The sequence below is a fragment of the Fusarium oxysporum genome, chromosome II (assembly GCF_013085055.1).
Source record: "Fusarium oxysporum Fo47 chromosome II, complete sequence".
In the NCBI taxonomy this organism is placed as follows: Eukaryota; Fungi; Ascomycota; class Sordariomycetes; order Hypocreales; family Nectriaceae; genus Fusarium; species Fusarium oxysporum.
The window spans coordinates 4,378,648-4,406,375 of record NC_072841.1 but is presented as its reverse complement, the minus strand read 5'-3'; the positions used below and the strand labels follow the sequence as shown (position 1 = coordinate 4,406,375).

The 27,728-nt window shown below is 49.8% G+C and overlaps 3 protein-coding genes across 3 annotated transcripts; 1 reads left to right on the top strand and 2 right to left on the bottom strand.

The window, feature by feature from the left end:
- Positions 1-129: 129 nt before the first annotated feature.
- On the top strand, positions 130-3,529 carry FOBCDRAFT_128267 (uncharacterized protein; the record flags this gene model as incomplete). The annotated part of the gene is made up of 3 exons (XM_031174557.2): positions 130-1,946; positions 2,022-3,117; positions 3,167-3,529. The coding sequence occupies 3 exons, from the start codon at positions 130-132 to the stop codon at positions 3,527-3,529; spliced, it is 3,276 nt and encodes a 1,091-aa protein (XP_031051342.2).
- Positions 3,530-6,148: 2,619 nt separating this feature from the next.
- On the bottom strand, positions 6,149-7,751 carry FOBCDRAFT_289011 (uncharacterized protein; the record flags this gene model as incomplete). The annotated part of the gene is made up of 2 exons (XM_054703465.1): positions 6,149-6,627; positions 6,704-7,751. 2 exons carry the CDS (start codon positions 7,749-7,751, stop codon positions 6,149-6,151), a joined length of 1,527 nt encoding a protein of 508 aa, XP_054559440.1.
- Positions 7,752-17,431: 9,680 nt separating this feature from the next.
- Positions 17,432-26,065, bottom strand: FOBCDRAFT_289008 (uncharacterized protein). The gene is made up of 4 exons (XM_031174538.3): positions 25,661-26,065; positions 23,242-25,565; positions 18,601-23,189; positions 17,432-18,551 (listed from the first exon to the last, which is right to left on the bottom strand). The coding sequence occupies exons 1-4, from the start codon at positions 25,789-25,791 to the stop codon at positions 17,901-17,903; spliced, it is 7,695 nt and encodes a 2,564-aa protein (XP_031051323.2). The 5' UTR covers positions 25,792-26,065; the 3' UTR covers positions 17,432-17,900.
- Between the last annotated feature and the right edge of the window lie 1,663 nt (positions 26,066-27,728).

The following is a 27,728-nucleotide window of genomic DNA, read 5'->3' as shown; positions in this document are numbered from 1 at the left end:
GCTTCTATTTACACGAACAGATCACCACCTTGTCGACACCAACCAGTCACACTGGTAGTTGGTTCGAGGTCTTTAAAACTTACATCATTCTCGTCGTTGGTTCCTTTGTTCAATTCACAAAATAGCACCATGTTGCCATCCAAATTTGGGAGTGTGCGGCAGAAGCAGCCTGAACGCCGAACCAGTTTACGACTTGATCCCAGCATAGTGGCTTTGCGATACGAGAAGACAATACCAGCAGAACCTCCGATTCTCATTGTCTCACGAGACCCTACTCGGCTCTCACGTCGTCCTTCGTCTTCTTCGGCATCATCTCACAGCTCCCGCCACCGTCCTATTGTGATTGTACCTCCTGGTATTGTTGCACCACCTGCCGAGGAGCACCCGGCCCTCCGAGGCTCATCATCATCGTCATCATCATCATCATCATCAACACCAACTCTCAGGACTTCTCCCGTGTCAGTGGAAGAGTGGAAGCGTGATTCTGGGGTTGCTAGAAACAAGTCTACTTCAACAATTCACGAAGAAGAGGACGAAGATGGCCACTCGGAATCCGAATGCAAAAACAAGATTCCTGCAGTGGAATCAAACGCATCATCACTGGTATCATCCGTCATGCCGCAGCCCAGTACGACAACGCAGCGAGACGAAGATCCATTTGTGGATGAGAATAGCATCTTTGAGCCGCTAACATCAATACCTACCGATCCCTTTTGTGTCGTGTACAACGCTCGATGCACCACGCCGCCTCCTCCACCTCAGGTGTCCCACTCTGATACACCTTTACCATTACCTGCACCTGCAACACCTACTCGACCAAGTAGGACGACTGCTTCCACTGTTCCTTTCACTATTCCTTACTCTGAGTGCCTTGCAGGCAAAGTTCCCTCCTCCCCAACATACCCTCCTCTGTCAGGTTCTCGCTCTCACAAATCTCCCTGTTCCTCGCTCCCATCGTCACCTCGTACTTCTTGTTCTTCCTCTCCCCCCACAATCTCCAAGGGCATATCAAGATCGGGGTCCTCTCGGTTCGGTACATTTTCGCAAATGTTCAACACCCCAATTCAACCCTTGTGGCGGGGCACCGCTAGCACCGCCAATTCCAGCGCGTCTAGTACCCCAACCGTCAGTGCACAATCCACTATTACCACAGCCCTTGGCGCTACTGCCAACGCTACCGTCAACGCTCCAGCCACTGATGCCGATACGGCGATTGATTTGGCTGAGTCTGGGTCGCTTCCGTCGGATAAGGAACAGGGCTCTTCCCGTTTTTGGAACAGGTCCCGTTCTGCCTCCACAACCTCGAATAACAGCACTAGCACTGCTACATTGGCGGGCACCACAACCATTTCATCTAATAACGATCTCCCCTTTGTTCCCCTCGACGTGTCTATCCCTTGCGAAAGTCTCCTCGATGATGCCTTCATGAACACTGTTTCTTTTTCCAATCGCGGCAGCATCATGTTGGGAGCTCAAGACGCCGCCGCCATCGACGGCGCTCTCAATCAGCACACCATGTCAATTGATTCGTCCTCTTCTACCTCGACCTCTACAAACGCCGACACGTTCGCGACCAGAAACAATGACGAGAGCGACTCGGGCCGCGCCACCCCAACTCCCACTCCCTCAACTACTGCTCCTCGTTCCATCACTCCTACTCCTACAACGCCAACGACCCCAAAGTCACAGACCCTTCCTCGACCCAGCGACGAGTCCAACGACATGAATAATTCTGTTAAGGGGGCAGGCGATGGTTCTCCTCAGGGCCTGATGTCAACCCCCGACATTCGTGTCTTGGCCGCCGACGTGGAGAAGGAATCTCAAAAGGTGAGATCGCTCTATACTGTTGGCGATGGTTCTCACGGTGAGCCTGGCAAGAGGCACTCGTACTGCGAGCGTCTTGAACCAACTCCCGAGGTCCCGTCCGAGGAGAATGAACTTGACCCGTATGGTTTTCCTTGAATGTCCCTGTTGTAATCATTGCGGACTGTGATTTATGCTAACCTGCGCCTCCTCTTTAGTGTTCCAAATCACCTTTCTCCGGCCTGGCAAATGCCCGCATCTGGAAGTTCTTCTTCCCTGCGGTCTAGAGGTGGAGGGCTCGAAGATTGGGATGACCTTGAAGGTGCCCACGTTGACCGATATGGCTTCATCACACTACCGCCTCCGCCTGGCTCAAGAATGGGCACACCAACAGAGACGCGGTCAGCCTCGGGCTCCCCAAGAAAACGTAGCTTGCTACAGAAACGAGACCCCTATAGTTTGACATCCACTCTCAGTGGTAGTGGCCGACGGACTCCAACCAGGAAGGTTTCCGCAAGGTCGCTCAACACTCAAACATCCGAATTATCAGTATCAACATCGCTTCGCTCATCTCGATCAGTAATACGGCAAGCCAGCAACTTGCTGCCCCACAATCGCGACAGGCGGTGGATGGACGAAGCAGGTGACATGCTCAATGCAGCCCCCAGCCTTCAGGACATCGTGGACGAGATTCAAGCCGAGAAGTTAACAGAAGTTATGAAGCGCAAGGAATGGGAAAGGTCAGAAAAATGGAGGAAAATGGCTAAAGTTGTTCGTAGGGGCGGCGAGGGTGAGGGCATGGAGTTTGAGTTCGACATGAGAAACCCGAAGCTGATTGAAAGGACATGGAAAGGAATACCCGACCGATGGAGGGGAGCAGCTTGGTGGTCTTTTATGGCCACCAGCGCGAGGGAACATGAGGGATCACCGTCCGAGGAGAGAATCGTAGCCGAATTTCATCGGCTCCAGCGACGAAGCTCCCCAGACGATGTACAGATCGACTTGGACGTGCCCAGGACCATCAGCCGCCATATCATGTTTCGACGACGTTATCGAGGAGGCCAGCGACTACTGTTTAGGGTCCTCCACGCGATATCAATCTACTATCCTGAGACAGGTTATGTTCAGGGCATGGCTTCGCTAGCGGCAACACTGCTATGCTACTTCGACGAAGAGAAGTGCTTTGTAATGCTGGTGCGAATGTGGCACCTCCGTGGACTGGCTCGTCTATATCGTCCAGGTTTTGAGGAACTCATGGCAGCCATGGGTGACTTCAGTAAGCACTGGCTCAATAAGGAAGTAGCCAGTAAACTGGTGAGTCTGAAGCCTCTCGATACCTCAAGTTAGGCACTGACAATTCTAGGACGAGCTGTGCATTGACACTACTGCTTATGGTACACGCTGGTACCTGACGCTATTTAACCTTTCCGTACCCTTTCCAGCCCAGCTGCGAATCTGGGATGTCTTCCTCCTATTGGGTAATGACCAGCCTTCTATGTCTGAATCACGAAAGTCCGAGAGCAACACTCCTCAGACAGGGGAATACGATGTTTTGCACGCTACTAGTGCAGCATTGGCTCAAGCCCTTCGAGAGGTCCTCTTGGACGCGGAATTCGAGAACGCCATGAAGGCATTAACATCATCTATCCCTGTCAAAGATGAGGATCTTTTGATGAAAGTGGTCAAGGCGGAATACAAACAACACCACGGCAAGAAGAAGACGTAGCAAGTCTTACTGCCATGACTCAAGTCCAACGAGGGCATTCTCCTTTGTCTTTTGGTCTGCTTTCTCTTTGTACATGCGAAGCTGTATCACGATACCCTTCAAGGTTCTTTCCTGTTTTGCGTTGCGTTGCGTTGCTGATACCCCCTTCATGCTGCGGCCTCTGAGGGACCACATGCCTAAACGAGGCCATTCTTTTCTTTGCATTGGTTCATGGGTGCGTCATGGATTCAGAAAAAGGATGGGATTTTTTCCCTTTTGGTGGTTGATAGCGTTTGGAGCCACGGAACCTAATCTTATATACCCCTCCGGGCATCACCTTGTTTTACTGTCTTGCTTCCAGGGTTGCTTTGATGAGGCTTGGGGAAATACGGCGTGTGATTGCACTTTAATGTACATGAGGAGGACAAAGAGAGGGCAAAAGATGTAGAATAAGGAGAGCCGAGAGATGAACCAAGGAGCGGGCGCTATGTTAGGTTATTAGCCTCGAAGTTAATGTAACTATGCAGTATCATTGAAGACATTTCCAGGACTTTGCCTCGCTTGCCTTGGTCAGATCCATGTAACCATCTCAGCCCCAGCTAACTGTGGCTTGATCAGATCATGCTGGATGTGACAGAACATGGTGACATGGCTCCAGTCGTACACAAGACGGTAGGTAACATCGAGGTATAACAGTAACTGTTAAGCAGTAATCAGGTGTATTTGGCTCCTCCCAACAAAACCCAGCAAAGTTTGTTTCTCCAGGTAGTTACTCGGATCTCTGTGATCCGGTCAGCCTCAATGTCTGAAGCTGTCATTGTCTTCTATCCATCCATTCACCCCCGTTGCTTTTCTCGGCAGACCAGTCTGTGCCCCCCCTCCATCTCGACCGTGCTGATTGCCTCTTTGGGCATGAGTGTCCGACCCCTCCCAGAACTCCGGTGCGGGGGAACCGGCGCCCATGAGGTCGGGAGCGGCTCACCAACGCGAGGACAAAGCGACCAACCTCAATTGTGGAATCACAGTCTATAGCACAGCTAAGTTAAAGTTATTTATACCCAAAGTTGCTGGGGTTGATCCATTGAGCTATTTAACTGTAAAGCAACCGACACCATTAGCTTGTTCCCTGTCCTTATTTCTGGTACTATTGAAGAAAGAAAAAAAAACCAGAATTGAGTTTGACCCTAGCTTCGATGTAACCAACCGGACGATAAGTCGATGGACTATAATATGACGCGAACAAGGGAATGACGCGAGATATTAGCTTCCCTAGAGAATACTACTCTATTTCTCATGCCCTTTTGCTGATTGCTTCCAAACTTCTTTCCATAGTCGCGCAGACGGCCGAGTTTACCCCTTCAAGACACTCCTGCACAAGCCACACATGCATGATGAGAGCTGAAACCAGCTTGGCATAGATTTTCTGTCATCTTTTGAAAAGGATAGTAGCATAGTGGCTTACATGCAGAAGACCCAGCACCTTTGTTCCTGCAGAGCTCCTCAATAGGTCCTTTCCTCTTCTGGTAAGCCAGATATAATGTGGCTTTTTCGTATTCTCGACTCCTCTCTCTCGATTGAAGACTTCTCCAAAGTTCAAAGACATGGCTGGCTTTGGGTTGCAGCCCAGGTGGCATCTAGATTCTTTGAGGACTAGACCAGGTCAGACCCCAGTTTTACGAGGATCCAAGTTTCGATTTCTGTGTTTCTAACGCAGCTTGAGGCTCCTCAGAATAAGCTATGTGCTGCTAGTGCTATGGGCGTTCAGTAACCGCAACTCTGTTTTGGGGTGTTCCTGGGAACTACTTTGAGAAATAGGCTGTGAGGCTTCTAGTAGACTGAGGCTGCTCTTCTTGTATGTGCCCGAGCTTCTTAAAATGTGGCTTAACATTCAAAATAAACAAGGGCGAGAGTCTTCTCCATTCCTCGGTCGGCGACAATTGTTTTTGTTCATTTCGCTCCGAGTCTGTTTGATGACGCTCAAATTGACTTCCTTGAGAATGTCAGTAATGCATTGCCTGAAGCTGCGAAACTTCAACCCCCTCAATCTAAGTCCATAGGGTGTCTATAGCTGTCCGTAGAACAAGAAATATCCCCAATGTTTCTCTTTCCCTCATCCCATCGACCCTCAGCCAGAGCCTGAGCCCGAGCCCGAGCCCGCTATACCCAATGCTGTTCCTTGATGCTGTGGACTCCCTCCCCAATAGACTGAACCGAAAATCAAAGTCAAAAACTCCATTTTGTACCGTGCCCCTAACCTTTAGCCAACCCTTGCCCTCTCCAGTGCAGCTCAACGAGAACATATACTTAAAACAAAGTTGCGGCGCCAACTTCTAAAAGACTGATGTAAAGTCAAGGGACCAGCTTGAAAGAGTCTGAGTCCGAAATTTTAGTAGTAACCATGAGGAAAAGCCGCTTAACTGGCCCAATGCATATTTGCTTCGATAGGTAGTACAGAGTATTGATTGGAGTATGCCTACTAATAAGCCAGAGATTGTTGATCATTCCGGCTGGGCAAATAAATTACTCTTTCATGTTTCGTGTGTGATTTGTGGATTATCGTAAATTAAATGACAGCCACGCTTAGACGTGAAATGACTGCATGTGGCGCACAAGCGTCAGAGCCGATCGACGAAACCGCGTCTAGGGTGCACTACCATCAAGCGCTTTGTCCTTCCCCTGAATTTTCTCGCGATTTTGAGGTTTCCTCGATACTCCGATGCGGCTTTGAATCTCCAGGTGATGGCTGCTTGTAGCGGTTTTCTCGCTCTTCGCTCGGGCGACGGGGCCCTGGATACCGTGTGCCAGGCGGTGGCTCCTCTGACAATATAGCTGATACCGACTGTTTGTTCTCGCTGCCGGGTCTTTCTTGCGAGGGTATAGACGTTGAGCTGCGTATCGGTGACATTCGGCGTAAAGGTCCGCCAAAACTCTCTCTGCGAGACCGTCCCGGCCCGATGACCCTGAAGGGTGACATGTCACTTCTTTGTCGCGAGTGACCACGTCGCGATCCACGAAAAGCTGCGCTCGACGAGCCGCTTTGACTAAGAGGCGGAGGTGATCGATATCGCTGCTCACTGCGGGCGGGGGAAGGGGCATGATGCCCTGTTGCTTTGCGCTTTCTGGGAGTTTCCCCTATAGTCACGGAAGCTATGTCAGTTCACAGAGAGTCTCTCTTTCTCTTGGTCTTGGACGAACCAGAAGGACTTCCGGGTCGGTTCGAGCTTCCGCTAGCTTGCGATGTTGGTGGCTGCCAGTGGTGAAAGTATATCGAAGGACTTGACTGGGGTTCTTGTTGCTGTTGCTGAGCTTGCTGCATATGCGGATGCTGATGCGAGTGCATCGGAGGAGCGTGTGCGGGCTGTGGTACGTTGGTGTTGAGGCTCGGTAATGCTGATATGCCCATGGGCCGTCCTATAGCACCACTCACTGTCTGGCTTCGAGGCCTTGATGGTGATGGCGGATACACATATCCGGCTGCTGGAGTCGATGCAGATGGAATGCCCGGGTGCTGTGCGTGGGTATGCGACAGTGTTTGGGGTTCTCGCTGGTGTTCAGGCGACACAGGCCACTGTGCGGGCATAATCTGGGCACGAGGAGGAGCCTGTCCAGGAGGCATAAACTGCTGAGCCCATTCCAGGGCGGCTTGTGGCGCGACTCCTCCGCCACCCATGCCTGCAAATACCAAAGGAACCATGGGAGGAGGTATACCTGCCTGAAGCGACGTCCGCAGCATATCCATTTCAACTTTGCGCTGCTCTAGACGCAAACTCTCCTGTCTTGTCCGCGCTTCCTCCTGCTTCGTCCGCTCTTCCTCCTGCTTTCTCTTATCCTCTTCCGCCCTCGCCTGCAGCCAATGTCTCATGGATTCCTCTGCTCCTTGCCATTGCTGAGGTGGAGCAGGTAGTTGGCCCCATGAATCTCTCTGCTGGTGACCAGGAGGGCCCAAGGATGGCTGTGGCGGAGGCGGAGGAGGCGGATGGGGTGGGAGATGAGTAGATGGAGGAGCACCAGCTGCTGGGGGCTGCTGGGGAGGAAGAGTCATGGCCGCCGGCGGAGGCAGGCCACGATGAGGAGCCGACATGGGCTGTGATGGTGGACTGTGTCCCCGATAGGCGACAGGCAGAGAATTGTTTGCTGGTTCTCGATATATCAAGGGGGGAGAAGGTCGAGAGGTTGAAGGCGGAGTCGGGAGATCATGGACGGACTTGTAGCCGTAAGTTGGTGGCTGCTTGACGGTAAGCATCGTTGTATGGTAGCTGGGCTACGCCAGTGGGGACATTGGTACGGCAAGAGGAGATGCGTGGATATGAAAGGCGCATGTATTGTTGGGAGGCTGGGGCTTGCTGCAATTGACTTTTTTTTTAACAGATAAGAAACAGTTGACTGAGTGCTGGGCAGGGGACGTGGGTAACGATGTTATACAACAAGATTACACTTCACGCTTGAAGATCTGGGTAGTTCTGGCAGGACGGTTCAACCAGATCAAGTGATCAAGCAAATCAGGGAGCAGAACGACAACATTGAAAAGAAAGGGTTGCCAAAAAATATTGTTGTTTGGGCTGTAACCGTCTCGTGGATCCTCTAATACTTGTCTCAACTAGGGACTGGAGTTATAAAAGGGAGAAGAAACAGGCGACAGGAATATAAAGCAAATGATATCAAAGAAGGAAGAAGAGGGGAACAGAAAGAAGCGGCGTACAATTTGGGTTGTGGATATGCAAGCTTTGTATAAGATGGCCAGAGGTGACGGGCGGCGAGCTGGAGATGTCGGCCAGCTCCAGGTCGAGATGAGCGGGGCTGATGAAACCAGTTGACAAGCAGGCCCAAGTTCATTTGGAACCAGTCATGGATGGCTCTTCCACATAGCACACATGGGGGGCACGCGCAGAAAAGAGCTGTCAACGAGTGCGAGTTAGTAGGAAGTTTGTGTGAGAAGTGGAGAAGATCCAAGGCTGACAAGAGACGACTAGAGACGTTGAATCGATGTGAATGGATTGGGCCGAGATGAAGGAGAGAAGGCCCAGATATGGAAAGTTCCGCGGTGAAGTAAAAAACTGCGAGAGAGATTGGAGCTTTAAGCTCAGCGAAGCTGTTGTAAAAGACGGAGTAGTGAGTAAGGATGCATCAAAGGATAACAGCTTAAGACGCAGGTACCAGCCAGCGTGGTGTATTGTCCTGTGAATCACTCTTGTTATTCACAACTGAACGGATACGTCTAGGTTCTTGTTGACATCGATGATTGGAGTCTCCAAGCAGAGCCGCCCTTTTAGTTTAGAAAAAGGAATGTGTCGAACAGTACCCTCCCTCAATCAAGGATATATTTCGTCCTGTTCTTGTGTCGTTGGTCGTCCTGTTCAAGCTAGCTTACCATTGACCACTGAGGCAAATGGGACGAGGGTAGCTTGCAGACTTCACGGAGCTATGGCACGAGACCAACGGCTTCAGGGACCAAGGTTGTTTAATGAACGAATAGGAGGGAAGCCCAAACAATACAAAGAGGAGAAGATAGTTGATGATCCTCGATAGAAGATGGAGGAGAGAAAGGAAAGAGAAAAAAAGAGGGCTGAGCAGCTTCGGTATGAGTGGAGAGAGGAAGAGTGACTGGTGGAAAGTGAAAGCACACGCACACGCCCGCACACGCCCACCCGCTTGCTTATACGCACATCATCAAGCGCCGGCCGCCGAGTTGCTCTTTACCGGTCCGCATCTTGACGCATCGGGGTCGTAATTTAACAGTCAAAGACTCTTCAAGACAGAGTGGAAACGCTGCGTTGTGGGAACTTGCCCTGAGCGGGCAGGGTATGCTCAAACTAACAAAATGATTAGGGATCAAAGGGCAAGAGACCACGGCTAAGAGCTCGACGGCCATGACATGCACCAAAGCACAGGTTCAAACCTCCATATCTGGCCAGAGCAGTCCGGCATTAGACATTTAAGAGCGAATATCGTTCCAGTAGAAAGAACGGCTATGCTCTTGATCATCTCACCAAGTACCAATATGGCAACTTTTGAAAGTTAAGGATAAAAGCGTGTATCAGAAGAGATTTGACAGATTTCGGGACACATGGTAGGGACAAGACAAAACACTAAAAAGGTAGTTAACCCAGTAAGCAGGGGTCGGTATTGTAGGGGCAGTGGCAGAGGCAGACCAAAGAAGTGGCTGAGGGGTCCAGGGCTGGGATGATTGCTACCATAGAGATAGAAAACCCAGACGGTCCCATCGAATTGAACGTGCGTCGTGCATGCTTCTGGGGATTCGAGCAGCCAACAAGAAGACAGGATGGAGGGACCAAAAAGGGTACAAGTTTGGGATGAATAGATCATGAGAAGTGGAGTGGCATCGGGAACCAGGGAGGGGCGTGCACGACGTGTTGAAAGAGGTGTGTAGATTGCGGTGCGAGAGGCAATAGAAGAACTACTTCATCAACACATATCCAGATACAACATCAGTGTGTGGTAGTTAGATGTAAGTTATTAGTCCAAGCCCAATGGAGCGTTCTCTCTTCCCTTCCCTTCCCTTCTCTTCTCCTCCCTTTTGCTTTCGTTGCTTGATGTTCTCGAAAGCTATGCTGAAAATCAACGAGGCACAAGATGCTGCAGACATTCTTACCCAAGGACTCTTGTTAATAAGCTTTCTTTGTACCGACTGACTCTGCACCTTACCCCAGGCTGCAGCTACGAGCTAATGACACGAGCGCTGAGGCAAAGTGTCCGAGCTACTACAACCTCTGAACCACCTGTCCAAACAAGGCTCTCAGCCTTGATATGATACACGGGCGGGCTGGCAAGACATGTTGCCTCAAATCCGGTAGTTGGGCGGTAATTAGAAAGTCATCAATCGTGTTGTTATACGGAAGGGTGGACGGGTGGAAGCCCCACGAGTGGCTTGATAGGGTCCTGAAGTGTACATACGCCAGACATTTGTGGCAGGCAAACAATAATTTGGATGTTAGTTTTTAGCGCATCAGCTTAATTCAATGCAGTTAGATTGATGATAGGGCGTGCAGAGCTTCATCAGATACGTACTTTGGCCACCAAGCTTTCCTCAATCTTCGTATTCCCTGTCTTTTCGATTGCTTGTGATTTTTTGCTTCGTTCTTGTCTTCAAGGTTTACTGTTAAGGATCCAAGGGTGATGTCGGGGGCTTGGCCGTAGTAGACATTCGAAACAGGTCATGTTGAGTAAGTCAGGTCGTAATGCAGCTTCTACATTGGATGTAAACATTGAGTCTCGAATGATATGGTGCAATCGAAGTCGTGGGCCTTGTTTGAAATGAAGCTTCAGACTCAAGCCGTTCGTGTGTCACAAGGATGCGACTCTAATCGAAGCACAGGAAGTGGATGAAAGCATGGATCGAATTTTGAAAATACCTAGGCTAGAAACCTTGAGAAAAGCTGTTGCACGAAGCGCGGTTCCCGTCGTAGCAGGGTTTAAGCCGCTCTCCAGTAAAGTACTAGGCTTGAATACCTGTGGCTTGTGATCTATTGTTTCGGGTGTGACGGGGGGCACTGCATGGATAGAAGGGTCGAAGAATTGCGAAGGTCATTGAAGTCGTCCACGAAATAGCGTTTTCATTGGTCTGAAGCAACTGGATTCCTCTCTGCCTACCTTACCTTACCTAATATAACGTAAATTCCCTAAGACAGGCAGTAGATGCCATGAGCCTAGACGTGGCTAGGCTCCTACTGTCTTTGGCTGCTGCCCGCATCTCGCTTCTGCAAGGACCTCATATCATCTTCTGCTGTGATGAACCAACTTCGGCAGTTATTCATACATATTTGTAGAGCCTTGGCAGAGAAAGGTAATGAAAGGTGAGGGAAAGAGAAGCTCCACTGGCAGTTGAGCCCCGAGCCACCCTGGCAATGGCCCTGGTTTTGGGGTTTGCCTGGGTCTAGGCCAAAATGCCTTACAATTAGCTTGTGACCAAGTTGCTTCAGCCGCTCCTTCCGACCTCATGTGGCGCTCAGTTTGAGCAAGCTATTACTTTGTGTGTGGGCTTGCTTACATCCACCACAGACGTCCCCTTTCATGTCGGGGTTCCGCGTTTCATCTTTGCAAATCTCCATCCTGCCAACCCACTTTACCGAAGTTACAGGGAGATATATATTTTCCCAACTGCTGAACGATTACGCATGAAGGGAAATTGGCCAAGACGAGGCATTGTCAGACACTAGTCTCCGATCATGAATTGTCCGATCCTACAGTATCACAAGTCAATCACCATATAACGGCTAGCCGGTGCTCACGATCTCCAGTAGCAGCCCAGCATCATATTTCGTCATTATAAAACCGTCTCAAGCTGTTGCAGAACTGGGCCTTTCCCAAACATACTCGTGGCAACGGGCCAGATGTCAGAGTAACCCATGGAGGCCACCAGGCCTGCTTGCCTTAGTAGTCAGCCCTTCCAGGATCAGGGTCAACAATGATGCCCAGGTTTGGTCATGATGAATTGGTCGAGGAAAATTGGCACCCTCTTTCTAGTCAGTTCAATCTAATACCAACCCTTCTGCAGGACCTCGAGGCGCCTGGTAGTAATCTAGATTAGCGTTGCTCAATGCTCACCAAAGCGATGGGCGGGGTCTTCCCCCAATTCATCCTTGAAGGCTTGAACCTATCGTCACGCAGCCACACTTACCAGGTCCGTCGTCAAAAGCACGTTGCAGCATGGCTTTCTCGTGGTGGTGGTTCACTAGGCCGCTTGAAGAACCTCTCTGCAGCTTTAGTCGAAGGCCAAGCTACCTATGTATTCGGTAGCATAAGAAAGACCAATGGAACACTCCCTCCTGACCAGGCCTGTGTGGCGTAGTGCTGTGCGCTGGAGGATTCGTCTGGTTTACTAGGATTTCTCAGCTTTACAAGCCCACAACTAGGGAGACTGATCTCATCCGACACAGAAAAGGAAACAGGAAGCTTCTTTGAGCTAGCCAGAGCCCGTCCTAGCAATCGTCATCAATGGGCAAAGATGAGCAAGCTCAGGCGAGCGGTACCCCACCCTTTCGGAAAGCCCCACCCTCTCGAAAACCGTTACCACTCCTTGTTGTGCGCCGTTAGATATCGGAAGTGCGCCACGATCCAGGTCAAGGTTCTGACCTGTGCACATACGCGGATAAGATTGTTGATCAGTCTCTCGAATTCGTTTGGTGGGCTGGCTCAGGATCAACCAACCATTCCCTCTCAGCCATGATATCTACTATGTAGAGCTTAAAAACGGATGTTTACATGGCAGCAGCCAGGATATGGCTTTTCACACACAAAAAGGCGTACGGAACCCAGGCCATACGAGGTTATCGGACCCTGGACATCCTCAGATACGATTAATAGAGCAAAATAGATAACAGAATCCATTTTTATTTCGACCGCACAGGTCTTGTTTCTTGTACCTGTCTTAGCTGCCTCTAAGCGCGCTTCCTTATGTTATTCTGTTTGTTTCGCGTAGAGACATACAGGGCTTACTGAAATTCATCCCTTATCTCTGCAGAATTGTAACCAGTACTTTGAAGCGAGTCACCTGCAAGGGACGATTTCACCTGGGAAGAGGATCAAGATTCTTGGAGTGGATGCAGCGATACTTGCACAAGTTGGCTTCCGATTCGAATCTAGTCTGTCACCGGTGATACTTCTGAGTTGAGAAAAGTTTAGAAAATTTGTTGACGTTGATGCTAACCCCGTCTTTTGTGATGCTTATTCTTCTCACGCTTTGGCTTATTGGGGGTAATTCAATGCCCGGGAGCCATGGAAAGTCCCTGCACAGGTGCTGCCATAATAGCATCCGATACCCTCTCGAACATTCCGTCCGGTTTCTCTGCTTCACAACAGCTTTGTTGTACAAGGAGATCCGCGGTGTCTCTCATATTGGACGAATCGTACGAACTTTACGCTTGGAGTACGAATCAGGTCAAATTTAAGGCCCAATTTGTCTTGCTTTACTAACTAGGTAATCAGCACGAACCCGAGGAATCAAGACTTGATCAAGTTCCCACCTTTCTGGGTTGTTTTGACCCCTCTGTTCGCTATCGGGATATCAGATCAAATGACAGTATTGTTAGAACGACGCTGTTTGAAGTACTATCCCGGATCGCAAATTACATGACCTACAGACCCATAGAAGTCAGCATCAAAGATGATCTCACATCTCTATTGGTCATACTACTCGTGTGCATTGGCCTTAGTGATGATTCTAGGCAAACATCCTTTCGCGATGATTGCATACGGATATGTACGGGAGTACAGCGTCTCCAGATCTACCTCGGACTTGGAGTCAACATCTATGTAGGTGCATTAGTTAGTACTAGCCTGTAAGGGGTGTCCCTAGTGAGGCTCCGTGCAGATCTTGTACCAATTAACATTCGCCAGGGCATGCTCTCCCAGTTCCAAGGACTAGGGATCCCAGGACCATATCATGCTCTGTCCAATTAGAGAACGAGTTGGTCGGTCGGGCCCGAGACGCACCTGCAGCTTGGAAACCCCATGTCGAGAAGGGACATCTGAAACACCAAGTCACGCCCTGTCCCCTGTCCCTGCCCAGCTCCTTCTTACGACATTCTCCTCATTTTTGTTGTTTTGGTGGAAGTTTGTCCAAACTGGGCATTTCCTCCCATTTTTCATTTCGTCCAACGACCCTTCTCTCAACTCCTTCCTTGCTTGACTTCACTCTCATCTCGTCATCTATCCTCTATCCCCGGCTTCCTGTCCCACATTTTGTCACCTCACTTGGACTCGTGCATAATTATCCTTGTCTCCTGCAAGTCTGGATCCATCATCCTACAATGAACCACATCAGACACCAACATTGATATGAGATGAATCATCTCCGTTTTGCATACTTCACCCAACAGAAGCAAAATGACTTGCCTTCCTCGTTTCGCTTGTCGCTTTTAACTGGCCGCATGCACGTCTCGATCTTGTCTTAGGTTAGCCCGCCTGTAGCTTGAACGACACAATGGATGTTGCCTCCGATGCACGATAGCACCCGATATCATCTGCACAAATCTCTGAGCCCGTGTTTAAATGAACCGAGCGACTAAGTTGTCACACTAGCCGTTTACACATATCGTCTAGCGAATCTAGCAAAGCTGTTCCAGAGCCTCAGCCGCAAGCTGAGGGCATCCATACATTGTCAACAGATGCACTGATCCCTTTGTGGTTTTGTCGTGGATCTCCAATTTGCAATCCTGGTCTCGTTCGGTACCTACGCCTACGAACTTGGCTCAAACTTATAATGTGCTCATTCAAATAATACGCATGCGTGTGAAAGGAACTGGTCACGCCATGCCAGCTGTTGGAACGGGGGGCTGCCTCAATCAACTTCTACGTCCGTCTTCGTCTGGTGTCTTGTTAGATAGCTCCATTACATCTAGGCACTTGTCTGTCTGATAAGAGCGCACGTGGACATGCTCTGTCATGGAGTTTCCTCAACAATGAAGGAATGAGATTGACTTTCAAATCTTTTCTCCTGATCACAAGTACAGGATGCCTGTCGATAGACCACGATTACTTGCTCTGCGGCTTCCATGATTACTGTACATCAAGCAACTCAATTCCGCAGATCCTTTACTGATCAGTCGCAGCCCAGGATTTGCGACAGGGCTCGCTCAGGCACAGATACATGGACCTATCTTAGTCGGCTCGTTTAATTTGCCGCCACCTATGAAGTTGGAAGCTCTTGTTCGCCCGTGTGAGCTGATGGATCGGCAGCTAGCCTTTAAGCGACTTTCCCACCCACCCTCGTGGTCGGCCCAATCCGATGACACCCTTGTAGTTTTTGGATCTGACTATCCCGATCCATGTGCGGGTCTGGTCTAGACGGGACTCAACTCCAGGGTGAGAGCATCCTTCTCAACGCCCTGCCTTGCCCATCCAGTCAAGGGGTAACTTAAGGTATGGAGAGGTGTCAGACAATTCCGCCTGGCCCAACACAATCCAATGAATGACCCCCATGTCGTTGGTTGACTGAGAATACTGAAGCCCAAAGCCTGCACTTGTGATCACATCCACATACTGACAATCTTCGAATAATTGACAGACTCGGTCTCGGGTAACTAAATCAGGATACGAAACTCGGCTTTGTTTTGCGGGAGCCCACCGCTATAATGTCTATGTATCTGGCTTCCGAGATTCTCTGGTGACCGGCTACTTGCACCCAGGCACCGTTACACTACTGGCCTTTGCGGCGCGGCCTAGCTGTAGAGTATCTAGGTACCCTGGCTACAGAGCCAAAAGGCTTTACCCTGTATGAAGTACCGAACCGACCGCAAAAATTTCCGCATCAAACAAGAAATGGCCATGGTCGATCGCCAGGCTACCGGTCATGTCGATAAGTAAATGATTCGATAACCCACATCTCAACCTCACAGTGCCACAAGCCCTTGACTATTTGGGCGATCAAGATCAGCGAAGTGATTCCCCTGCTAGCGCTCCCCGTTCCATCTGACATGTGTCTGTCGTGCCAGAACCCACGAGCCCACGAGCCCCAAGATTTAAGGCAAGCCATCGTGTAGGGATCGACACCGGAGGCTGCACTGGATGCTAGGAATTGTCCTTCTCTGTTTGGTAGTCCGGACTTGACGAAAACCTACCCGCCCTGACTAAAAAGGCCGGCTTCCGTACCAGAACTTGCAACACGACTCCACGACTCCAACTTCAATTGCGTGGCGAGAGATCTCATTTGCCCGTCTGAGCTCCCTTGTCTCTGTCGATCATCTTTCCCTCTATTGATATCACCCAATTACGAGATGCTGTTTCTAGATGTTGACTTCAGTCTGGCTTGCTGGCCTAGCAACAAATAATCAAGGAACAAGGACGCGTATCTGTTAGTCCACGGACCATAACTACTCTCGGTACATATGCTCCCTTGCCTCCAAGTTGCTATACCTGGTCGTTCCGAGTTTCAAATTTTTATTAGAAAGGAGAGTGACTTAGATCATGAGACCTCGTCTTCATGTACCAACAGCTTGAAGGCTCGGACTGAACTATGACGAAAATAACATTGAGGAAAATTGCGCGCCGCATGGTTCGCAGAGACAAAAGGCCGCAATGTTGCCACGACTGGTTTTTCTTCCTGTTGCAACCTAAATCAGGTACTGAACTGGCTTAACTCTCAGTGGGCTTGCACGTTGCCAGCTGAGAACCCCTTCCCCTCCACAGTGGCATCTGCATGTCTTTACGCGAGATCGAATCCTTGAGCCAAGGTTATCATTGACCAACCAGACACGCCGGGATCTGCCATTGATCGAGAACTGATCGGTTGGTCAGCTTACACGTCAACTCCTTTTCCGCTTCTCCACCCAACACCCTCGCCACTTGTTGTATGTGTGGCTATCATCCCGTCGACAACATGCAGTCACGCAGTAGGGTCTGACCTATCTTGAATGGATGTCGTCGGAGACTCGTCTCATCTAAGTTAAGTTAATCTCGGACACCAATGCGTTGTTTGTCGCCAACGGCCGCTAGCGTGAGTCCCCCCATGTGGCTCCTCGCCTCCGTCTTATCCTTTACTCCATGTCGATCATGTCCATTTATGGCTATGATTATTCAGCTTCGTTCAACTCGAATTCACTACACTACACCCTCCAATCCTTATGGTGTCAAGCATCGGCGAACTGGCGTGGAGCTTTGTTCGAGGTAAACCGAAGGGCACTGTATACTATTCACTGTGCATCTGTCAATCAATTACAGTTCCTGAGAGCTCAGAAGGTATAATTTCATTGTCAGGTATCCTCACAACGTTCTGTATTTGTAATGCTAAACTTTCACAAATCATATCCAGCCAGTTCAACTCTACTGTAACCTGTGGCATGTTCTCCTGTTCTTTTTGGCGCTCGGGTCCCAAAACAGTGGACCATGCTTTCTATGCTGAATCGATGATTTCCGCGAGAAGAATAGAATAAAGCAAAAACGAGGTATCTTGTAAGGCTCCAAACAGCCTACCATATAGCATGTACCCCCTTAGCCATCCAGAATAGAATGTCCTCGCTCACCTGCGCCTCAACACAAGCCCCCGTCCTCCTCGAATGCTCCTCGCTGAAGTAAAAACAATTATACGAAATTTAGATCATGCCCAATAACATGAAGGTTGTGAGGCGGGAGAAAGCTCTTTTCGTCCACCCATGTAGAGTGTCTTTTTCTTTCTCTCGCATAATCCACCAAATCCATGAACATCAAGTTCCGTTCCACCAGTCATCCTCAATAATCCCTGCCATGTTTAAACACGAGCATAAATTCATATCATCCATTGGTGCTCCCTTCGCCTTGTTGGTAGTATAGGTCTATGAAACAGGTCAGGTCAGGTGCCATAGATAGTTATGTTGGGATTCAGAGCCTGTAAGAATCTTGTTTCGTCGGACAATTGATGAGGCTTTGCCTGACCTTGCCAAGCAAAGGTATCTCGATTGTCTTAATGAGGAAAGATTCGATCCTTCAACGATGAGGCAGAGGAGGTCAGGCTACTGCGTTTGCTAGAATCCTTTCCAAAACTGTAAGAGTTGTTCTCCGCTTTCTGGCCCTCTTCAACAAGATTCGTTGTGCTCTGCCGTTGCGGTTTTTTGAGAACACCTCGCGACTTGTCGTTGGATATGTTGCTAAGCGATGGTCGCTCGCTGTTTGACTCGCTGTTGCGGCGATTTTTGACAAGCTTTCGAGGCAGTCGCTTCTGTGACTGAGAGGTTGAGCTGTCTGCGATTGACGCCGTGTCTATAGACCGATCATCACTTGAAACACGGCCAAGGCCAGAGGCATTCATTGAGTGCGGTGAACTGCCACGTATGGCTAGTGGCGATGGCTCTTGTTCTCTGTTGTAGACAGGGCTGTCTTGTGCTTGTAGAGCCGTCTGGTCAACCGGTTGGTTGAACACGGCTTCTTCCTGCATCGGATTAAGAGACACGTTGGCCAGCCCCTTAGTTCCCGCACTCGGTTTGACCATAGGAGATGGAAGAACAAGCGATGAGTTAGATCTTTGGGTAGCGACTCCGGATTGCGTGTGGGGGCTAGGTGTGGATGATGAGTCGCGTTGCAGTGGAGGAGAAGATTCTGGTTTTGGCGGTGGGTGCTGCGTCATGTTAGTGAAGATCCCATCCAGTAATACTGGTTTCCCTTACCTCAACGCTGAGATATGCGTCGAGCTTCTTTTTCAGAATCTCTGATCTAACTGGCTTGGCGAGATAGTCATTCATACCAGCAGCCAAGCACTTCTCCCTGTCCCCTTGGATAGCAGAAGCCGTCATGGCAATGACCAAAATAGTGCGCACTGCATCGAGAGAGTCCTTCCGAATTAGCTTTGTCGCCTCATAACCGTCAAGAACCGGCATCTGGACGTCCATCAAGACAACGTGATATGGTTTGCCCTCTTTGGCCTTTTGCCGGAGCCCTTCCACAGCCTTGAGGCCATTGTCGTATGCAACAACGCCCTTGTACCCCAATCTCTGCACGTATTGTATAGCGATCTTTTGGTTGATCGGGTTGTCCTCGGCAACACAGATGCGAATCTCATCCTTGGGCACTTTAGACAAGTCCAGATAAGGGTTTGGCGATTCCGCTCTCTCCACAGGTGAAGTTGCTGCGTAGTATCGGTCGACAGATGGCGTAGCTTTAGTCTGCGCGTCTCCTGCAGCAACATCAGACTTGGCCTTCTCAAACGTGACAGTAAACCAAGCAGTTGTGCCCACATTCTCTTCACTCTCGAGCCGAATCTTGCCCTTCATCATTGTCTCAATGAGTGACTTGCAGATGCTGAGACCGAGACCGCTTCCACCGTATTTTCTCGCTGTGCTAGCATCCGCTTGGCTGAAGGGTTGGAACAGTTTTGCTAGCTGCTGAGGAGGAATACCGATGCCAGTATCTCGAACCCAGAAAGTGAGGGTGGCGTGCTCCTTTGTCTCCTTGTCCAGTCGAGCACCAATAGTGATCGAACCATCTTCGGTGAACTTCAGACTGTTTCCAATAAGATTGCCCAAAACCTGGTGTAGACGGATAGGGTCGCCGTATATTAGCATGGGCGGTAGGTTGATGTTTTGTACGATCTTGACATTCTTCTTGGACGTCTTCTCACGATTGCTATATGAGACGGCCCGAACGACTTCGCGGACCATGTCTTCGGGGTTGAAGGCAATAATGTACAACTTCATCTTGTCTGCCTCCATCTTGGAGAAGTCCAAGATGTCATTGATTACCGTCAATAGCAGATCAGCGGAGACTCGAATCGAATCGGCCATCTCGAGCTGATCCTTATTCAGATCACTGTCGCGAAGAAGCTCCGAGTTGCCGATTACGCCATTGAGAGGAGTGCGAAGTTCGTGGGAGACATTGGCCAAGAAGATGGATTTAGCCTTCGCCGCTTCCTCTGCCAGCTTGACATTTCGCTTAGCTTCCGCTTCCGCGTTCTTGGCCTTTGTCTCTGCTTCAAGGGCCTTGGCAAGTGCGCGCTTCTGAACGGCTACCATAGAACGGTTTTCTGCAGATATTTTCTCGACATTCTTCATCGCAAGGGCGTTCGAGTAGCTGATGCCAATCTGGTTGACAAGAAGCTGCAGGACCGTGACGTTGCGATCTGTGAATGCGCCCGGTTCACCCTCCAGATAGAGCACGCCAAGGAGAGGCTTGTTGCCATGACAGATCGGAATCGCAATAATACTCTTGCCAACGGGGTTTCTCTGAAGCCAGGATTCGTTGACATTGCCGAATCTCTCGTCAGATATCAAGTCAGGGACAAAGACTGACTCAAGGAAGCGGGTAGAGTAGAGAACAACATTCTCTGCAATAAGTGAGGTTCCTGATATAGGGATACCTGGTATATGGGCGGAAGCTCCTCTCTCAGGATCACCACTTGCTGCTACACACCAAGTATCCATGTCGTTCTCTTGGACAACAATGGCAGCCAGCGTAGCTGAGCCACCACAAGTCTGTAAGATGACGTCGCACATAGTCTTCAAAAGCTCGTCGACTTGCAGCATAGAGGAGATGACCTGCGACGAGACAAGAATGGCGTGCAGATCGATCATATCGAGAGCAGGCAGTCCCGCCCCGGGCTCGGCCTGAATGTTCATTGAGCCTCGCCATGCCCCTATGCGCTCGCCCTTGTTGAGGTCGGCCATGTTCATCGTGTTGGAAGGGATGCGTGCAAGATCTCCACCGTCCTCTGCGTCTCCAGTCCTGTATTGAACTGAGGTGGCATCAGCGACAAAGTCGGTTTGAACACCGGTATCGCAAGTACGGTAGTTTCTTGTAGGACCATGTAGTAACAGGCTATGTTCCTCCTCGATGGCTTTTGAAACACCGAGAGCCCCCATCTGCCGGAATAAGCCAACTGCTTCAAGAAGCGCTGCTCGAGCTGACCGACGCGCACTTCGTCGGATGAACATACCAGCCATAAGATAATTGCCAAGAGCTTCATCAAAAACGGAATTATGCTCAGCTGCATGATCCAATGCTTGCTCATAGTGCTGAATGGCATTTCCATGGTTCAGGGACAATTCCTCAATCTGTGCTTGCAGAAACTTTATCCAACTTAGGTAATTAATGTCAGAAACAGTGCACCACTCATCCATCATCTTCACATAGCGGCGCAGTTCCTTTATGACCTCTTCGGCCTGCGAGGAGAAGTCTTCAGTTGGAGAGCAGGGAAGTTGAAGCTTTTGTAGCAGGTATCCAGCACGAGCGAGGCCGTGGAACAACAGTATCAACCTACTGTTGTGCGCTGACCATAGCATACTAAGCTGATCAACGGCGTGACTTCCAATTTCCACGGCACGCTCATAATGTCCGTAAAGGAATAGGGGTATGATCTCGAAGCTCTCATAGAAGGTGACAGAGCGGTTGCTCTTACGGCTACAGCTGATCAGCCATTTCTTGTAGTTCTCCGCGTTATGTGTCTCGTCGTTCATGACTTCCAAGGCGTTGCTAGTGCGAGTCTTGCCCTGAAGAGCCCGGCAGAGCTGCCTGACGGCAATGAGTATTGAACCTCCTCTAGAATCAGCATACCAGTTGGGAATTTCCTCGCAGCCATATTGACAGAAGCCTTCGAGGTCTGAACAGGTTTCTCCGCTGAAAAACTTGAAAACCGAGGACACGCCGTAGCTCATGATGGTTGATATCCTGTCACCAGCGACTGATGCATACTCCACGGCATCCTCCATCTGAGCCATAATCATGGGCATCGTCATGTGAACATGTCCGATACACATTGAGTAGAGCATCAAACCACGGGCGAGAAAGAAAGGGTCTCGAGATTGGTAGAGCAGCTCTTGGGATGTATTGCCTAGCTCCACCGCAAATTGTGTCATATTGAACCGGGACAATGCGATCATCGCGAGATAGAGGAATGCCATTCCAGACTGTGGATACGCGCCCCTTTCGAGGTGCATCTCGACCATCATGAGAGTGAGATGATAGTACCGTAAGCCGTCGCTCCACCAAGCAGCGCTAATGGTTTCGGCCAGCACGGCTCCGACAGGTGCGACACTAGGATCCTCTGCTTGCTTATAGTTGAGAAGTTCGCCACGTCCCATCGTTTGAATTTGGATTGACAGGCGCTCGAACTTCTCGTCGCACTTTTGGAAGCTTGGCTCATCATCGACAGTGACCCTAAGGCCGACCAGGCAGTCTTTGAGTGAAACTAGAGCAGAAGCGGAATCACCACTCTGGGCGTATATTCTTGACTGTAAGACGTATGCTGGTGCTTTGTCGAATGGTGATTTCCCATTCTTGAAAATAGTGTTGAGAATCTCGTTCGCGGCGGTATACTGACCCATGTAAAGATAACACTCTGCTGCTCTGAGGTAGAGCTGCATTGTTTCATCGTAAGATACATCTTCTTTGCCGTCTGTCCAGGGATCGTCCTGGAGGAGAGTAAGAGCAGTATTGTAATATTTTGCGGCTGTGGGCTTCGCACCGCTCTCTGCGGCGGCTTGGGCGCAGCTCGTCAACAGTTTGCGATATTGGTAACGATTTGAAATTCGTCTCTTGATGATGTCAACCGCTGCACAAATATGGGAGGCTGTGTTGTCCAGCTGTTGGTTTTCGCCGCCATAGTATTTTTGAAGTGTCTGGGCAATAATGAAATGCATCTTCCGAGAATTGCATTCCTGCAGGTCTGCCGAAGCATGAATGTATCGGTCATGGGCAAATCGAAATCGATCATCGGTCTCACTAGGTACAATGATGTAGGCCTGTATGGCTGCTTGAAGACCAGCAATTGCCTCTCCTTGCGAATAGGTTTTGTGTGTAAACGTCGCACAACATGACCCCTTATCATCCTCATGGTAATCAAACTCACCCCCCATCAAATGACAGATGAGTTCAAAAGAGAATGAGTTGCCGATAAGGGCAGCCCAAGCGAGAAGAGTCCGTGCTGCTGCAGGGAGCTCTGACAGTCGGTGTGTTATGAAGCCTGTATCAAGTATGTCGTAATCCTTTTCCCCTTGGAATTGCTCAAAAAGCCTGTCAAGGTCATAGTGCCACTGGCTGTCTCTGTAATCGTACCAGATACACTTCTTCCGGTGGCAAGCACTCAGCATCTCTCGCATGTAGAATGGATTGCCAGCCGTCTTGGATTGCAACACCAAAGCGAGAGGCAAAACTTCTTCCTTTGGTCGGCAAAGTGTTGTCGAGACGTATTGAACTATATCGTCTTCGGTCAGGGGTGACAATGTTATACGCGTGACCAAAGGACCGCCCGAACGAGGATACTCTGCTGGTAGCAATCAGTCGTCATTCATAGGACTAGAGCATCTATTAGTACATACCTTCGCCTTCAGGGAGATGAATCATGCTTTGGATTTTATCCCATGTGATTTCTTCCGTTCGGTAGGTCATGATGATGACCATTTTCATCCTCGAAGCGATGATTTGGGATATGAGCTCCATTGATTCATCGTCGGCAAAGTGAAGATCATCCAAGCAGAAGCAGATGAACTTGTGTGCAGTGAACACGCGAAGTACATCTAGGAATATGTTCATCAACCGCATTGTCTTGGTGGATGTACCCGTACGAAGAAAGTCTGAAGATGATTGTGAAGCAACGCTGGGGTTCCTGGCAACTGGCTTGGGTGAACTTCCAGGAGATGACCCCCGTCGTTTTAACCCAGACTTTCCATTTCCTCTGATGGAGGCGAATTGTAGAGACGATGAGATCGAACGGCCAATTGATGCTTCTGGGGGGCCGAGAAGAAACTCCGGGAGGCCCAAGAGACGGTGCAGCATTGGCCAGACGGGGCGAACGAACTGCTTAAGGCCCTGATGAAAAGGGGTCTCCGTGTTCCTCTCACCCCAGACTTGCTTGAACAGGGACGAAAGCAGCTTAAGCAGAGGTCCAAATGCTGTTCTCCTTGCGGTGTCAAATTTCGCAGTGGCACAGTATCCCCGCCGCCTGGCATCCGCCAGAACGCTTTGAACAAGACAGCTCTTTCCAAGACCTCCTGCACCCTCGATTGTGACAACCTCACAATGGTCGCGCCGTCTAAACTTGGCCGAGCCCAGCTGTCTTGACAGGCTGGATGCTGTCGACTCTACGACGCTGTGGCGATTTTGGGAATCGGGTCCTGAGCTATCGACAAGACTGCGTGTCTCAATTGAAATTGACTGGTGTCTTTCCCATGGCCTGGCAATTCTCGGAAGGGTCCCTGATGGCGAAGATGAAATTGTATCGCCAGACACCGTCTGGGTATCCGAAAATAAGGGGTTGAAGTTGGTCTTTGGTAGCTTAGGGTCAGAAGAAGCAGTGTGGGTAAAGGAACCGCTGCGATAGTTCGTGCCATCCACAGAGCTCGCTCCCTCGCTAGAAATGTCGTCAAAAGCGGCCATATCGTTTGACAAGGTTGAACCGTCAGAGAACCGGTTCGTGTTTCCCTTCAAGTTCATGGCATGGCTTTTTGCGACGCGATCAATGACCTTGTTTAATTCTGCTTGCTCATGCTGGCGGCCGATCATGATTGCTGGAAGCATGAAGAATGATGATACGTCTTTGGTTCCAATCCTCCACTCCTTAAGTGCCAACCAATCTCCGTCACCGAGAAACTCCTGGACCTTGACCAAATCATGGCGAAGCCCGCTCGCCGAGTGATAACGGTCTTGGACATTCCTAGCCGTGCATCTTTGTATGATCCTTCCAACCACGTCAGGAATATCAAGCCTCACTGTAGAGACGTTCGGTATCCTCCGACCAAGAACACCCTGTACGATGTCGAGGGGGCTATCGCCTTCGAAAACTGGTCTCTGAGTCAGCAGGGTCCAGAATAAAACGCCCAAAGAGTAAATGTCGGTCCGACTATCTGGCTCAGCAGGCATTCGTCCTGTCTGTTCAGGGCTTATATATAAGAGCTTGTTCTGTGCTCCGAGTTCTTTGGAAAGCGTTGACCATCCCGTGCTCGTCAGGCCGTGTTCGAACGAGCGAATCCCAGACCCAAAAGACATAACTTTGACCTGCCCAGTTTCGATATTGAAGTGAAACGCATCGCCTCGAATTTCGCCATGGATCATGCCAAGGTTGTGGTGAAGAAGCTCCAGACATTGGGTCGCACCTATAGCAAAATCTAGAAAATATTGTAGAGAAATTGGAGGGTGCAGTTCGGGTTCGTTCTTCCGTAATGAGGTGAATGTCTCTCCTTGTATGCGAGCTCTGTAAAAAGCCGGTCCCATGTCCAGCACTTCGAGTAGATAATTGGGTCCAGGATGCTGGTATATAGAAACAACAACCTGTGCCCGATCGCCAGGAAGGGGTTGTAGCCTGATCAGATCGATAGGTTTAACAATGTGCTCCCCTGTCGGATCTGAAGTGGCAATTAAGCTTTTAGCTATGTGAAAAGCCCGCTCCTCTCGCAGGGCGTGATATGATAACCGAGCAACGACTGGTTCTTCGATATACGCGGCATCGCTTGGTATATTGGAGGACGATGAGGCTGGGGGTGTTATTGCTTGAGTATCGTACCCGTCGATATTCGATATTTGGGCGTAAGGTTCTGACGGCGATGGGCGGCCGGAATGTAGCCTCAGGGCGGATCCTGGGCTTGAGGCATTGTGAGAGCTCGAAGGCGAAGGTACCGACGACACCCACCGCGTGCCGATTACATGCCTAGAAGTGGTCAGAGAATGAGATGAACATGGTGGAAACCAGCTATAGTGCGAGGGCTGATGATGAAGGTTCGCAGAGTATAGCGGAGAATTTACCAGAAGTCGTATGAAGAATGGAAAGGTAGCTGGCTTTCATCCCATGTATAACCAGCTATCTGACGAAGTCGCTCGTATATTCGAGGCGGGGGATCAAGAAGGTCGTCGGTAACGAGAGAAGCACCGTCCATGATGGAGCGCGAACGACGGCGCGCCTCGTGGATATCACAATCGGTGTCGGTAGCAGGTCAGAAAGACCACGAGAAGCGATCGTCAGTGTTCAGTTCAATTAAAGTCTTAGGCACATGCAAATGGAGCGCCCATCATCGGAGATATATCGGCCGTGGTTTCAACGTTGATGGCGCAGAGCAATGACTGTGAATTCAGTGTCGGAGGATGACAAGTGGAAGAGAGAGTCGGGCGCGGCAAGATTCGGCGTGCATAAATAAAGCAACGACAGGAAGGATATGGGATATTGTATGTAGGATCTACGTTTGGTAGGCCGAGTGTTTGGTGGAACTCTTCCGGGACAGTGTGTGGGTAATTTCAAGACTGTCGAAAGTGATATGATGTCTATGACGGTGGAGGCTCGCTATTAAAAGGCATACGACAGATCGGAGTGGGCGAGGTCGTGGTAGGGAGTCTGGGATAAGGAGGAAGAGTCCGTTGATCCTGCAACACTTGAGTGAAGAAATGGTGAAGTCAAATGCAGGACAACTTGTGTTAGTGTGTGGTGGTTACTGTACCGTACCGTGACCGCCGAGCACAGAACACAGACAGGGTGGGCTGGAGTTGGATTAGGTTCAAGTTGGTTTAGATTTGGGTTGAGTGGACTTTCAAGGTTGAGGTGGATTCCCGCCCCTCCCCAGGCTTTCCCCCAAGTGAGAGACAGCTACGTACTCCGTATTACCGTACCTACGTAGGGGTGCTGGGTTATTTGTTTAGATTAGCAGAGCCCTTGGGTTTGCAACTCAGTTATTTTCCAGCCCAAGCAGAGACAGTCTTTATTTGATCGATACTTGAACTGGACATATCTTGGCGAGTCAACCATATTCTCCATTGAGTAGTCCAGGTCTAATTGGTGAGAATTACCCATGTTTTTGTGTGTGTGCGCCAAAAGATACAGGGTCCAAGTCTTGTTCACGAGCTGGTCCCGTCTTGAATTAGTGGTGGATGACGGAACAGCAAGGATACCATCCGGTTTGACAGTTGGGCCTCGTACCCATGGTGATTGGTATTGGTGGTAATGACCCTGCCTCTGGCTGAAGAAAGTGGACGCATCAAGTGTCAAGCAGAACACGTTGTGATTCAATTCAGGGTAGTCATACATATCTCCTCTCACCCTGCATAGTCAGCTTCCATTGCATCATCCAGCAGTCTTGCCTGAGTGTGCTGACTTGACCCCGTTTCAAAACATCATGCAGAAACAACTGTGCTCTCTTACCACTGTCCTCGTGAACCTCATCTCACTTACCCTCACCATCTCAGTAACCATGATCCCATTGACTTTCTTGTTTCAGCCGAAACTCTACAGCATTTCTAGCGCCACTATTCCCGCTTTGGGCAGCCATAACAACTCAAGCTAAGAATATGTTATCTCCGGGTGCCTCTTTTTGCCCATCCCTTCTGTTTTGGCCAAAGTTTACAACGAACTAGAAAATTTTCTCCAGTCTCGTGCTGTCAAGGGGAAATTTCAATGTTCTGTTATGGCGCATCCACAACTTCACTCATGGCCTGCTGTATCAGAATCTCATTGTTAAAGTCAAGAAGTTGTGTGGGCTTCCCAAATTTCGGCTCATGCGCAATGGACCCTTGTGGCGCCGTTTATGGGGCAGCACAACCAAGCAAGCGCTTGTTTATTGAACTGATCTGTTGGTAGGGTAGCTTTGGGCACGCATTCCCTTCAAGGGATGTGAAGCTGGAAGCAATAGGTTTTTCTTCCGTATAATTTCATCATCGTGGGCAACAAAAATGAGATATCTCAATTACATTCTCACATCTACCCCTAAATTGCACAACGTACGTAGACCATGATGTAAGTGGCAGGGAATATTATATGTCACTGAAACATCAAGCATCCAGGAACCAATCACTGAGACAACAGTTCTGATGAAGAAGAGCTAAAACA